Raw genomic sequence first — 15,391 nt, 5'->3', positions numbered from 1 at the left:
GAATAAATGACAATTAATTATGTAGGTACCTTCTATCATTCATCCCCTGCCACTTGGAGGACTTACTTTCAGTAGAAAAAGACGCATTATTTTGTTTGTTTATTTATTGACAAATATTTTTTGAGCAGTATAGGGATACAGGCACAAAACACAATGATAGCACCTCGCTGGTGCAAATAATTGCTAGATAGATGTTGAGATGTGTTGCCATTGAAGAATCTACTGATTTTCCTGGCGGCTCTCGTTTTCAAGTAACTACCTACTGGTCGTGTAAATCTCTTGATTGCTCACCGTCTGGCGTCTTCCAAGGTTTTCTGAAAGCTAATCAAACGTTACCATGACTGCTTTTTGATTGTATGGCGCTTGCTGGTTCTGCTTAATTGGTGGTTCTTGCGTCTGATCCTGTTGCAGGTTGCTTCATGTTCCATCACATCACATTAAATTTCTAATGGAACAGACACTTCTACCTTTTATTTCACTATCAGTCGACTTGCTTTTACCCCTGTGGCCTGCTCGCCCTTTTATTTCCACGCTGGAATCTATCAATTATTGAAAAAACCTCAGATAAAAAAGCAAGAGATGTCAAGTTAAATAATTGAGACGGTCCAAGAAAACCAGAAAAAAAAAATCAAAAAGCCTGTCCATCTCACTTCCCTCATTTCATAACAAAAACGCAGGCAGCAAAACATGCGAAAGAGTCCTTAGCAACGCCCTAGCAACGCATTTGTCTTAAGTGCGCAATATGTGTCACATCTGGAAAATTTAGTAGCTACTTGATTATTCAACTAGAATTGGACTATATCAGCTAGGCTTTTATATAAAAATAAGTGTTTGCTTATCGAATTTATAGCAACTGGTTGCTTAACTTCGAAATAATGATTTATTACAGAAAAAGCTTGTTTGCGACATATTTGTAAAGAAACAACGGAAATAGCTTTGACTCGTGCGCTATTCTAGTACATTTTTGGTAGAAAACTTCGTCCAACCTTATGTTTTAGGGCCTTGGACGCAGTGAAAATATGCGCTGCGCCCCCGAATATACTGCCTCCCTTGGGTGGATTATTGACTTTTTATTTTTTTTGCATTTTCTGTTGATCTTTCCTCTGTCATGTAGATGAGCTCGTTTTATGTACGAACTACCTAAGTGTTTTTCTATAGGTTTGCTTCCATTGAACTGTTGTGTCTTGTGTGAATTCAAATTAAGTTTGAGTAGGTCAAGCTGCTTGCAAAATTCATTGAATTGAATTTAAACGCTCAAATGGTTCTCATTTATTTTGTGGTTATATACACCTTTTTAGACGCAATTTCAAAAAGTTAAAGGCTAAATATAAAAAGTTTACATTCAAAATGCACGTGAACGTTTTTAATTCGGTCTGTACCTTTTTGAAATTGTACCTTAACCCGCGCCCTGGTGGGGTCTGTTTATAACGCGACCTGGTGGGGGGGGCTATTTTTTGCCCCCCCTCGTATCTCCGAAACTACTGGACGGATCCGCAAAATTCAAACGGCGTTCGAAAGGCCTGTCAAATTTGTCGAAGGAAACCAAATTTCATTGACCTCGGGGTCACCGATGACGTCACAGGTCAGGTCAAAGATGAAATGTTTCACCGTTCACGGGTCTTCTAGGGAATGCGCTATAACACCGAGGAAAACGCATTTTGTCGAGAATCAGCGGTAGGGCGTCAGTTGCCTAGTAGATATGTTGCTATTAGAGGTCACTAGCAATACCAGGTCAGGTCACAGGTCAGGTCACCAAGGGTCACAGGTCAGGTCACATGAGCCCAACTTTACTAAGGTTGTGTGATACATGTTTTATGGCCAATTTTTCATTTCCAACTCAATGGTGTTGGTTATAAGACTATCAGGTACGGCTTAGGTCACTTTCTGGTGAAGTTCAGGTCAAGGTCAGGCCAAAAAAGGTCAAATTTTAAAGTTGATATTTTTGCATAAATTGGGTATTGATTCGATGCAGCTCGTCACGGGGAGTCTAATGGTGGTCTTTGTTTTGCGCTACGGGGTCTAGAATTGCTAAAAATTGAGTTTGAAAATTTGACGTCATCAATTTTGAACAGTTTTTTCGCTATAACTTCGCCAAAAAAGGAGGTATCAATCTCAAATTTGGTATGTGGATGGAAGGCGGTAAGGACTATCACATATATTCCGGTTTTTGCGAAATTCAAAAAACTTTTTGGATTTTTCGATTAGTATATCCAAAAAATCTATTTTTTGATTTTTGGGGGTCAAAATCCAAAAATTTCAAAAATCCGAGATAGCAGTTTTGTAGCCCTGTCCAATCTACAGCTTTTATGTCTTTATCATTTTTCTGTATTTGCAAAGCTATAGGCCTGACAGCTCTTCCCGCGAAACCCTTTTTTGGGTCGAAAACGGCAGAACATGACGTCACTCTGACGTCATTTCCGGCCAACCTATCATAGCCTTTGGAAAAATTTTTGGTCACAATGTGTAAAATTGATGTCCGGGAGGGTACTGAAAGTTTGGTGACGATCGGCGCAGCGGTTCTGGAGATATATCGAAAAGTCTGGAGGGGGGGCAAAAAATAGCCCCCCCCCCACCAGGGCGCGGGTTAAAAGGTGTAGACCCTGTTTCATGGCACTGCTCTATAGGGTACTACGCCTAGTGCTCTATTGGGTTTCCATGGAAGCATCGACAAAGTCAGACCCTTGCAATGCTGGTTACTGAAAGGCCAAGACTAATTCTGCACCAATATATACACCTCTACGCATGGTGCACTGCCAGCCTGCAAAGTAAGGCTCGCAGGTCGATGAGGGGCACCAGCCCAAGTTGAAAATCCGCACCAATCCTTCAAACAGAGCCGGAAAATCCGCACCAAAGAGTAGTCTGAGAGTACAAAAAATCACATGAACCCGTTACATCAGTAGGTGGAACTATGGTCATTAGTACCCAAATATAGGAATGCTCCCATTTTTGGGAACGGAGTTCCCAAATATGGGAACGGGCGTTCCCATTTATGAGAACGGAAGGTAATTTTTCGGCCGTTCGCCCACTAAAACTCATAAGTGCACCACGTCTCAAAAAAGTGCACGCTAATTTAAGTATCTACTGAATCTCTATAAAATTATCTTTAATCTGACCGTTGAACAAGGAAATTGACCGTCGAATGATATTTTTAATGATTTTTTGAAATGACGGAGTGGTGAAAACATGGGTTATACTACATTTAACATGCAATTTTAAGGAAAATGAAGCGTTTTTACATTTTGAGGTCAAGTATAATAATTTTCGCCTGGTTATGAAGTTTCATACTAGCGACACCAGATGCTGACATATGCAAGCGAACACGCGGACAGTCCCGAGGTAATATTGTTGACTTTTGGTGTCGGGGCGCACGACCGCGTGGAACGTCAGTGATTTTACCGAACTACTGTTGTAAACTCAGTTTCAGTGGTTTGAAATTATTCAGCTGTATTTTATCAGCCCGGAAAGACATATTTTATTTAGATGCTAGCTGTTTAGCGTTGTTTTATAAGGAGCATCATGAGCGTGGTTTTTGTCTTCCGTGTTTCTAAGCATGATCGTTTTGGGGGGATTTCTCTTATATAGGTCGCTCTGTGTGGCTTATTTATAATTTTTATGCTGATTTCGATCATTCCTCGTGCCCATCCTACCAGGCCTTTTGCCACTTACACTCATTAAGAAAGGAAAAAACTAGATTTTCATTGGGACTAGGTGTTTTGAGGGTGTAACATATTCAGCGTTCCCATTTTTGGATACTTCCTTGTGCTCGTCAACTATCGGTGATAAACAGACAGGTGCTTGACATGTCTCCACCCTCGGCGCGGACGGTGGATATATAGGTATGGAACATCTTGTTGAACATCGCTGAGCGTTGTGAATTACGTAATCCTGCAGAGGGGGGCGTGCCCGCTGCGAGATCGACGGGAATAAAAGCGCAGAAGACCGGGCGAAACATGCGACGGTCTTGCCGGAAAGGTCATCTGATGATTGTTGTGTTAACAATGATTTGCGGCGTTGGACGTGATGCTTGTTAATGAAAAGAGCCCCTGAAAGGCGTCGGTGAAATCGTTCCCAATATTGGGTACGCCGTTCCCATAATAAGGAACGCTTGCAGCGCCAGTGTACGAGAGCGTTCCCAAATTTGGACTCGCGGCCCGGATGATGGACTGCTTTAGAAATAGGGGAACGAGTTGAAACTACGATGGCCCTTACAATATCAAACTCTTTCCCAACAATATTGAGACAAATATCAGGCGGTTCACGATCGTTTTATATTTTTTGGACGTCATTTGACGGTTCTTTTTCTTGTTTTAAATCATGCCTTCATGGCGTTCCCATATTTGGGTTTATCGTTCCCAAACATGGGAACGAAAATGCGTTCCCGAAAATGGGTACGCTTGACCATAGTTCCGCCTACTGACATGAGCTGAGCGCATCTTGTTTACGGATGCTGCCGAGTGCAGAATGCAACAAACTCAGATTCTTTCAATGCAACCTTTTAGCTGTGTCAAACCTACCTGATAAATTGTTTGCATTTGTCTGCTTGAAGTGGTGGAGCGGTGATTTTCTGGTCCTCTCATCGGCCATGATCATCTCTCTCAGACTACCACAATGGGCCCATGATAACTGATAAGTAATAATGTGAGCAGTTCATGCCTATTATGAGGGATTAGCAGAAGTTAATTTGAGCAAGTTGATCATACAGTCACCATCAGAACTGATTTTGATTTTTCAGCCTGGCGGCTGAAGGCTCACATGGTATATTTTGGTAGTCTTTTAAATTGCATGCCTGTTTACACTCATTTTTAGTTTGAAACGATATGTATATTTGGCATCTTTTGACTTATTAAGCTTAGTTGAACTTGGCACAGAACTGCTGACTGCACCACACACAATGCACATTTTATCCATTAAAATGTTTATTGTAACAATTTTTCAGCTCACTGGTTTCATCTACTGAATAGAAGTGATTGTAACTAAAAGTGAAAGGCTGCAAATATCAGAGAAAAGTTCAGGACTATCATGGCTTTATATACATCAGACTGGACTCCAATAAACGATGACACTTTCTTCAGGTAAGGTTTTTTCCATCAGGGACTGGCTGACATTCTTCTTTTCCATTTTTACATAAGTTTATAAAGTTAATATGTAAGTGTTAAACGCTTATTCAACGATTTTCAGCATCCAAACCTGCTATTATCTAGGTAAAATTATGACTTGCAACTGATATACCTTACAGTAATAAGTTTTTCACTGCAAAATGCATTGTAACTTCTATATCTTGCTCCTTCATAAATACGTGTAGATCCTCCCAGTTTATATCCTGTGACCTGGTCAGCTGCAGTGCTAGTGTCTCCTGTTCACTGTCCCATCGCCCTCAGGCGTCACGAGCTGTACCCCATGTCGTGGGCCGAGTGCGACTGGACGGAGCGCACGCTGGTCTGTGTGGCCAGCTCGGGTGGGCCGATCGCCGTCTGTCGCGACGTCTCCAACTCGGCCGTGCCCATCATGATCTACAACGGCGCCGGCGAGAGCCTCGGACTGGCCAAGGTCAGTCAGGGCAGCATGGTGTGGTAGATGGGGTGGTGCTGCTAAGCACATTTTTTATAATCTAGACGACAGACGCATATCTTCCCCAGTGCTGGATGCTGCTTGTCTCTGTTTTCCGAATTTGTCATGTACGTCCCACGTTGTACATTGTACATAATTTTCCCGAACTATTCTGAACAAACATTTGGCCATGCTTCATCTGAACCTTTTCACCCCTATGAGTTGCAAAATGTCATCGGAGAGAAAGTTGGGGTTCATGATCAGGCACGGTTCATGACGGACCACAGCCGCTGGTGACCCCAGAGACCCCCCTGTCCACAGTGGAACGGTCAGCTGGCCGGCGCCGGCTGGAGCGACGACGAGCGCCTGGTGCTGGTGGACGCGGCCGGACAGGTCTCCGTTTACGACATGTTCGGAAAGATGGAGCGCTCACTCAGCCTGGGACAGGTCCGTAGGGAGATGAGTTCGGTGCCACTCTCAATGATTGTTTTTGAATTCACATTTTAACTCTGATTTAAACAAGAATTGTGACTTAAACGCCACCTAGCTAAAAACCAGTAAAACGCCTTTTGGGCGAAGAACGAGCGAGCGAGATAGTGAGCCCTGCACGTGCGCAAGGGCGAGAGGGTACTTCCAACGGGCTTGTGCAAAGCACCCTTTTAACCGGTCGCTAGCGGTGTGCCAAATTTGAACGCAATCGGCCCAGCCGTTCCTGAGATCTGGAAGCGGCATTCTGCACGTGCGCACGTGCAAGCGGGGTCCAAACTGACTTTTGCACGGCACCCTACTAACTGGTCCCCAACCGTGTACCAAATTTGAGCGCAATCGGCCCAGCCGTTCTCGAGATCTGGGAGCGCCCCCTGCACGTGCGCACGTGCTGTAGCACCCCAACCTTAACACATGCAGATGAATTATCTGATGGAGACCTAACTGTGTACCGAGTTTCAATTCAATCGGCCCAACCGTTGTGCCGTTATTGAGGTTGCAATTTTGGGGGTTCTTAAAAAATGTCCAATTTTACCACGCGCCACGTGCTGTGGTTGGCAAGAACGCATGGTGGCCATCACACCACAGAACTTTTACGTCCAAGTGACATTCAGTAAAGAAGACCGCTTGTCAATCGGATGTCCCGTTCCTAAGATATTAGCTTTTGAAGAGCGTCCCCACGGCCGGCCGGCCGGCCGGCCGTGGGCTCATACTCAGGATTTTCCCTTAATTCAGTATGAACTCGCTCGCTCGCTGCGCTCGCTCGCTCGTAGTAAAATTGAAGTTTATGCATTGCGTTCGAAGACGGTGCTACGGTGATGTTTACATTTTTGCGCTTGTTTTGTCCTTTTCGTGTTGTCTGCTGCTTTGCTTTATTTCTCTAGTGTACCTATCTTCCTTGCATGTTCTGTCGTCTGACCGTTTGATCTGTCGGCCGCTGTCCCCAGGAGGTGAAAAAGTTCACGGTGGAGTCTGCGTCCGTGTTCCTCAGTCACCAGGGCACCGGACTGGCGGTGCTGTGCCGCAACCAGCGCTTCTACATGACCACATCGTTGGAGCAGCCGCTCGTCAAAAAGCTGCCCGACGCGCCCGGTACGTGCAGTTGAGATAGAGAGGTGGAGTGAAACCGTGGCCGAATGAGGAGGATGGGTAATGGATACAATACATTGGTCAGCTCAGCTGTGCAGTACTTGCATCGCTACTTAATGCGAGCTATAAATACAGGGTTTTCTCTTACTTGTGTCAAAGTTAGCTTGGATTACCTATCGTAGAATTTCTAGTTCAATCGAAGACATTCTCTCTTGGTGCTGTCAGCCGGTTGAAGCATGTGGCAGCGACGGTGTATTCGGCCGTCGGTGTTCTTAGTTCGTTGTCTGTCCGCCAGGTGGCAGCGGACCTCCGAGCTGCTGGGTGACCACGGCCGACCGATACCGGTCAGCGGTACTGGTGGCCAAGGGACTGGAGGTCTCACTGCTGGAGGCCGACTCCAAGGCTCAGCCGCTGGTGAGTGTGTGATGAGAGAATATGGTCTGATGTGAGGAACGTAGGTGGAAATGATGCAGTGAATGCAAGAAACTATTATTGTTTAAATTTTTGTTTTTGGCTATGATTTTTTAGCAAACAGCTTTCAATGGTCATACAGCTTCCGGCCTTTGCACACACAATTCTTGACATTATTTTTTTTTTTTTTTTTACTCGCCAGGCATTGTACGCGTCGTGTTCATTTTTCAATGATTATGCCTAGTAATTTCCTAGCTGTTACTATTTCCACCATCCCGTCAGGTCGTTCTGGCTTGAAATTCTTCTCGTAGACGGCTCGTTAATTTCGCTCCGCTCCTCATGTTGATAACACTAGCCAGCTCTAACGCCCCTCCCCACCTTTTCAGGCGATAACTCTGCCGGCGGCGGCGCAGCGGGTCACGCAGCTGGTGACGAACCGTGCCGGGGACCTGCTGGCGGCGCTTACTGACTCGGGTCACCTGGTGCTGACGTCACTGGATCTGCGTCAGACGTTCTGCACAGTGGACACGGGCGCCCGCCAGCCGGCCAAACAGCTCCAGTGGTCAGTCAGGTGGACGGGAGGATATTGAGTGGAGAGTAACTTATTGTTCAGGAAGTCCAGCTAGCGACACAGGCTCTGCCGATCTATGGCTGGGATCAATACATAAGTTGCAAAGCTAAATGTAAAGAAGTTGTACTGTTGTGTGCACATTTTCCGGACCCTCTACTAATTAATTCTTTCACCAGCTGCAGCTGAATGCTCTGAGATGACTAGTGCAATTAGGCCGCTCTTAGTCGATATTATCACCATCAACCTCGTTGCCCAATATTATGTGTCCTATCAACATATTTTCACCGCCGTGCCGTCGCTGCCCGCCCAGGTGCGGCTCGTACGCGGTGGTGGGCTACTGGAACAGCAGTCTGCTGGTGGTGAACCGGCGCGGAGAGACCATCAAATACGGCCTGGACGTGCCCGGCCAGCTGTGTGCCGAGTGTGACTGCATCCGACTGGTGACACCCTACAGCCACGAGCTCATCGAACAGGTACGCGCCGCAGGGAATGACTAAAATTTTTGCTCACCTTGAAGCTGGTAAATATTAGCAAACGGCTCGTGTCTTCGGCTGTCGTAAGTACCAATTCCGTAGGTAACCACGTGCATTTTTTTCTGTGGAGGGTATTTGCGGATTGCTTTTCCATCCCCATTCCCCTGTGGGCTCTGTGCAGGTATAGAGCAACTCAGTGGTCATGTTCCGTATCGGCTGATGTCAGCTGTTGACACGGCCTCCTTATTCCCAGGTGTGGAGTGACTCCGTGGCCGTGTTCCGTATCGGCTCCATGGACCCGGCAGCCGTCCTGGTGGAGACACACCGCGAGTATGAGGTCAGTGAAACTACCCTCCCAGCACTCGCCGGTTAACAGAGGCCCTGTAAGGACGTGTTTTGCCTTCGGTCAATGCTCACTTCTTACATTTACAGCTAGAATATCATTGTGGTCTTCGATCGATACTAGATGGTTGAATGCACAGGCTATGGTACGTCAAGAAATCTTGCAGCTGACACTGGCTTTTGGTGCTCATGTTTTCTGATCACCGGCTTTCCTCTGTCTCCGAGCAGAAGCGGAGCCATCTGGCGGACGAGTATCTGCGGATGATCCTGACTCGGCTGAACCAGGCGGTCACCTCCTGTATCGAGGCGGCTGGCCACGAGCACAACCCGCAGGTTCAGAAACTCCTGCTCAGGGTCAGTAAATAACGCATAGTACTGGATTTTGTGTTCCTTCGCCCTTCAGTATCGAGTAACAGCGTAACACGCTCTACTGAATTTCAGTCATTGCAGCTTCCTCAGTATTACTCTTTTTGTTGATTTGATAGCTTAACTACAATATCCAGTTAAACTCTTGCTTTCGGATGTGCATAGCCATAAATATAAGTGCAGCAACTCTGGTGCTCTGTTCTGTTTGTGCGTCTTACTGAATTCCAAACTCAAATGTTTGTGCATTCTAGCAGCTCATTGATCTAAACACTTCTTTAGTTCACTCGTTGTATCGTTTGCAGGCGGCGCAGTACGGCAAGAGTTTCGTGTCTGAGCTGGACCCGGAGCTGTTTGTGTCGACGTGCCGCTACCTGCGCGTGCTCAACTCACTGAGGCACCACAGTCACGGCATGCCGCTCACCATGGGACAGTGAGTAGTAAGACAGGGATAGAGGGACGTGCTCAACTCACTGAGGCACCACAGCCACGGCATGCCGCTCATCATGGGACAGTGAGTAGTAAGACAGGGATAGAGGGACGTGCTCAACTCACTGAGGCACCACAGCCACGGCATGCCGCTCACCATGGGACAGTGAGTAGTAAGACAGGGATAGAGGGACGTGCTCAACTCACTGAGGCACCACAGCCACGGCATGCCGCTCACCATGGGACAGTGAGTAGTGAGACAGGGATAGAGGGACGTACTCAACACCATAGCCACGGCATGCCACTCACCATGGGACAGTGAGTAGTGAGACAGGGATAGAGGGACGTGCTTAACTCACTGAGGCACCACAGCCACGGCATGCCGCTCACCATGGGACAGTGAGTAGTAAGACAGGGATAGAGGGACGTGCTCAACTCACTGAGGCACCACAGCCACGGCATGCCACTCACCATGGGACAGTGAGTAGTGAGACAGGGATAGAGGGACGTGCTCAACTCACTGAGGCACCACAGCCACGGCATGCCACTCACCATGGGACAGTGAGTAGTGAGACAGGGATAGAGGGACGTGCTTAACTCACTGAGGCACCACAGCCACGGCATGCCGCTCACCATGGGACAGTGAGTAGTAAGACAGGGATAGAGGGACGTGCTCAACTCACTGAGGCACCACAGCCACGGCATGCCACTCACCATGGGACAGTGAGTAGTGAGACAGGGATAGAGGGACGTGCTCAACTCACTGAGGCACCACAGCCACAGCATGCCACTCACCATGGGACAGTGAGTAGTGAGACAGGGATAGAGGGACGTGCTCAACTCACTGAGGCACCACAGCCACGGCATGCCACTCACCATGGGACAGTGAGTAGTGAGACAGGGATAGAGGGACGTGCTTAACTCACTGAGGCACCACAGCCACGGCATGCCGCTCACCATGGGACAGTGAGTAGTGAGACAGGGATAGAGGGACGTGCTCAACTCACTGAGGCACCACAGCCACGGCATGCCACTCACCACGGGACAGTGAGTAGTGAGACAGGGATAGAGGGACGTGCTCAACTCACTGAGGCACCACAGCCACGGCATGCCGCTCACCATGGGACAGTGAGTAGTGAGACAGGGATAGAGGGACGTGCTCAACTCACTGAGGCACCACAGCCACGGCATGCCACTCACCATGGGACAGTGAGTAGTGAGACAGGGATAGAGGGACGTGCTCAACTCACTGAGGCACCACAGCCACGGCATGCCGCTCACCATGGGACAGTGAGTAGTGAGACAGGGATAGAGGGACGTGCTCAACTCACTGAGGCACCACAGCCACAGCATGCCGCTCACCATAGGACAGTGAGTCGGGGAGGGGAGAGGGACAGAGTCGATGTTGATGCGTGCTGAACTTGCAGCAGTAACTTGAGGAATACGTATCGGACTCGGCTGTGAGCTGAAAAATGTAGTTACAGTCTTTCTTCGGCCATTTTCTCATTGCACACTTCTTAGTAGTCCGGAAGGACAAAATGAATCTTTCGACAGATAACATCTGAGGTTGAATTGAATGACAAACTATAAGCAGGTCTATGCAGGTTCGATCCATTGAATCAATCGTGTTTACTGGACACTGCAACACAAACCGTCAGGGATGTGACTGTATTGTACTTTGTATTCATGGCTGTCAATGCATCTCCCTGCCCTCAGTACACCCCCCCCCCCTCCGCCTCCCTCCGTCAGACTGCGTCAGATGCCGGTGCCGGCACTGCTGGACCGGCTGATGCGGCGCCGGCTGCACTTTTTGGCGCTGCGCGTGTGCCGCCAGCTGCAGCCGGTGCCGCACGCCGACCAGCGCCGGGTGCTCGAGGCCTGGGCCAAACACCTGGTGGTCAGCTCGGACGGCGAGGGACAGGCGGTGGCGCGACAGATTGCCGACCGGCTCGGCTCCCAGTCGGGAATATCGTTCGCCGACGTGGCCAAGACGGCCATCGCGGCCGGGAAGCGCGGCACTGCCATACAGGTGATGAAGCGCTGCGGGGCTACAGGGGTGGGCTTCGGAGCTGCCGCGCTGGCGTGCTTTTTGTGATGCGTTGTAAACTGAAGTCGTCGATATAGCTATGTAAGGAATTAAGGATGTTCTTTAATCGTATAAAGTGAAGTCGTTGTTAGGATACAATCGTTGAATTTTGTAACTAGTTAGTCGTTTAGGTGTTGAGACCTTACATATTTGCTCTGTGGAGTGTGATTTCAGTATAGAAAGCGAACTAATCTTCAGGGAAGAGGCTAAGCTAAGCTCAGGTAGCTCTCTTCTGACCTTCGTTTTTCCATTCCAGTTACTGGCGATGGAGCAGCAGGCGCGGCGTACCGTGCCGCTGCTGATCGACCTCAACATGTGTGACGAGGCTCTGAAGCGGGCCGCCGACTCCGGAGACCCGGACCTGGCGCACTCGGCACTCCTGCAGCTCAGGGACGCCCGCGGACGGGCAGAGTTCCAGGTGAGGTCTAATGCAGCGGCTCAGTGCCGAGAACGTACTGCGGCGGCGCGGTGCGTGGTATCGGTGCCCATGATGGCCAATCGACATGTTGAGCTCTTAGGAGCTCCTATAAAACTCCTGTTGAGCTCTTATTGACCATCCCCGAGACGGAGTATGCCTGCACCGTCTGCTGGTACTCTTGCCGCGTACCAAGGCTCGTCCCGCCTGTTTCGACAGATGCTCATCCGCAACTACCCACTGATGCAGTCCCTCTATATGAAGTACCTGCGGAGCCGCGGTCAGACCGAGCTGGTGCGAGACGGACTCATTCAGGAGGACGACTTTGACGGACAGGCGCGCCTGCGCATCGCCGAGTCGTACAAAGAGACGGTGAGTGGTCAGACAGGGGGTCAGTGAAAAGACCAGGGACGGAGATGTTAATTGTAGAGGAGGGGTGAGATGAATAGCTTTGATTAATGATAATCAATTAGTTGAAGCTTTGACTGTGGTTTCGGGCGTTGTCGAGGGATGTCTACGGTGTGTTGAAAAGCTTTGTTTTGGCTTTCAGTTATGGCTCTGTTTTTACTTTTGCTAGTGTAGTAATTTCATACGGTGGTCTGTTACCGTTCACAGCGCGTGGATCTAAGGATATCGCATCTGGTGGCCGCCCAGGACTGCTACAAAAAGGCCAAGAACGAGTTCTGGGCTACTCAGACCGAGGACCAGCACAAGCTGCTGAAATACCAGGCGAGATACAGTAGCTATCTGATTGTTGCTGACACCCAGAGAAGCACGTCTTAGGGTCATGGCTGTTCCTAAAGGCTATATGATTTTATGACAGCTAACAAGAGGAAAAGTATATAAACAATGCCCGAAGAAAATGACAGATGCGTCTATTAGACATCAGCTCTTTGTCGTATCGAGTTAAGTAGACCTTATGTATTGAAAGAAAAAGCAGAACGATGAACTCGATGACTGTATTTAAAGCTTCATCAACAGAGTTCCAACATATCTGTCTCTTTTGCAGTCGAGTCTGGAGGAGAGCTGTAACCGGGAGTACGTCGGTCTGTCTCTGCAAGACACCATCAAACAGCTGATCCTGTCGGACCGACACAAGCTGGCCGACAGCCTACGCAACGAGTACAAAATCTCCGACAAACGGTAGGTGTCCAGTACAAAATATCCGACGGAACGGTACGTGTCCAGTCCAAAATATCGGACAAACGGCCGTGCGTATCCAGTACAAAATATCAGACAAACGGCACGTACTTAAGTGAGCTCGAGGCGAGCTATCATGACGTGAATGTTGTAAAATGGTACTTGTCAAAAGAACTTGGTACCGTCTGCTCAGCTAATTACGTTATAGTCAAGGACGATAGAATGTTACAGTGAATCAATTGAGTTCCTTCGTTGATAAGCGATGTTTGTGGCTCAGGTTCTGGTGGACCAAGTTGCTTGCGCTGGCGGAGGGAGAGCAGTGGACCGAATTGGAGAAGTTCGCCAAGAGCAAAAAGTCGCCCGTCGGATACGAGGTGAGTGAAAACGTTTTCGGCATTGTCTTATTCTTTCCGTTAATGTGCAGCTTTCAAGCCAACATCCCCAGTCACAACTAAGTAGAACATCCTCATATTCAGACGGACACAGCTTCAGCCTAGGAGGTATTTTTTCTTTTTAATTGTTATATTTTTATTGAATTTTGGGATCTTTTCTCTAAGGCATCACAGGTCTCCCTCGAGCTGTTCTTCCCCGTTGTGCGGGTAGTCGCTGTGAGCCGGGCGGTAGCCATCACTGACGTGCCTCGGATTGTGTCTCGTTGCAGCCCTTCGTGGACGCGTGTCTAGAGCACGGCAGCCTAGTCGAGGCCAAAAAGTACCTTCCCCGCGTCAACGACGAAAACAAAGTCAAGTACTACGCCAAGGCCGGGTAAGACTCCATTTCGACCCATATGAGTCGTAGGGAAGACGCGCCAAGCGGGTGTTCGGTAGTTACAGTTGTATGTCTCTCGTCCAGTTATGATATTTTGTATCAGGTGCATTGCGTTTTTTTTCAATCCAGGTAAACAACACTCGCTGCTTGTTACGCGTGTGATTAAATCTAAAATTAAACTCTCGTGGAAAACTCCCCATGCCGAAGAATTAACATAAAGCGCACGTTTATCTGACACTGCGCCCCTGACGTTTGTCAGTGGGAACGCAAAAACCAGTTCGCAAAACCACCACCCCGGTTTTGATTGAAAACCGTCGCCCGTTTCAGGCTGCTGGAGGACGCGGCCCGGATCGCGTTCGAGCAGCGCGACCGTGACGCGCTGGCGTACGTGGAGGGCTTGTGTGGTCCCAACAACCGGTCAGTGCTGCAGCAGATCGGCCAGTACCGGCAGACGCTCAAACCCTAGTCGCGGCGGACGCTCGAACCCTAGTCAAGCGACGGACTCAGACCCTAGTACCGACAGGCGCTCGAACCCTAACCCCGACGGACGCGGGACCCCTTTAGTCGCGGCAGACGCCCAGTCCCTACTCAAGCGGCGCCGCTGGTGGTGTAGGGACTCACTGGATGAGGTCGGACACGGGAGGATGAATATGCTGTGCTGTCCAAGCCGCGTAAATTTGTACTGTGGAGACATTTGTAGACGGTTCAGCGATGGCGCGTGGGCTCTGCCTCTGGTGTCGCTGACTGGGCTCGGTGGCCGATCCTGCCTGCTGTATAATTTCGTCGAGTTGGTAGGGCCTCGTGGACCCAACTGGACTCGATGGAGCTGAGTGCTAGCTGGTCTGCCCAATGTGAGCTGGCGCTGCTCTTGGCTGTGTCTATGTTATTACAGGATAAAGGCGGTGTGCTATATATCGTGTTGCTGCTGCAGCCTTATGTGATGGTTTTGTTTTGTGGGTGTCACCAGCATGGCAATGGATAGTATCGCCTATCCGGTTACCATACACCGACTATTTCATGCAAGGGCTGTGTGCTGCGGCTTTATTGATTTGTTTATCCACATACCCATTACCCAATACAGCCCATAGTGTGTACTGTGTAATCGTGCTAATGAGCAACGGGATTGTTTTACGTCCATTTATTTGTGCTGCACAATATATTAATGATGTTTAAATACTGGTAAAGTATACGAGTCAACAATACATACATATACACAGCGCTTTATTTTAGCTGATGCGGGATTCGGAGCTTTACGCGCCGTCCAAACAATA

The 15,391-nt window shown here is 48.6% G+C and overlaps 1 protein-coding gene across 4 annotated transcripts; it reads left to right on the top strand.

Moving 5' to 3' along the window:
- Positions 1-746: 746 nt before the first annotated feature.
- LOC122382487 (vacuolar protein sorting-associated protein 16 homolog) lies at positions 747-15,294 on the top strand. Of its 4 annotated transcripts, none has more exons than XM_043367874.1 (19): positions 747-765; positions 4,937-5,072; positions 5,379-5,547; positions 5,869-5,994; positions 6,981-7,125; positions 7,418-7,536; positions 7,920-8,095; positions 8,415-8,577; positions 8,831-8,914; positions 9,148-9,273; positions 9,588-9,715; positions 11,461-11,740; positions 12,054-12,215; positions 12,432-12,584; positions 12,828-12,941; positions 13,222-13,355; positions 13,630-13,726; positions 14,014-14,117; positions 14,448-15,294. In XM_043367874.1, the coding sequence occupies exons 2-19, from the start codon at positions 5,020-5,022 to the stop codon at positions 14,584-14,586; spliced, it is 2,472 nt and encodes an 823-aa protein (XP_043223809.1). In that variant the 5' UTR covers positions 747-765; positions 4,937-5,019; the 3' UTR covers positions 14,587-15,294. The 4 variants fall into 4 exon arrangements, with proteins under 4 accessions (XP_043223809.1, XP_043223807.1, XP_043223808.1 ...); XM_043367872.1 differs by lacking the exon at positions 747-765 and adding an exon at positions 980-1,054; XM_043367873.1 differs by lacking the exon at positions 747-765 and adding an exon at positions 1,053-1,158.
- Positions 15,295-15,391: the final 97 nt, after the last annotated feature.

Source organism: Amphibalanus amphitrite, unplaced genomic scaffold (genome assembly GCF_019059575.1).
Source record: "Amphibalanus amphitrite isolate SeventyFive unplaced genomic scaffold, NRLGWU_Aamphi_draft 000140F_arrow, whole genome shotgun sequence".
Classification (NCBI taxonomy): Eukaryota; Metazoa; Arthropoda; class Thecostraca; order Balanomorpha; family Balanidae; genus Amphibalanus; species Amphibalanus amphitrite.
This window is presented reverse-complemented; position numbering and strand designations above follow the sequence as displayed.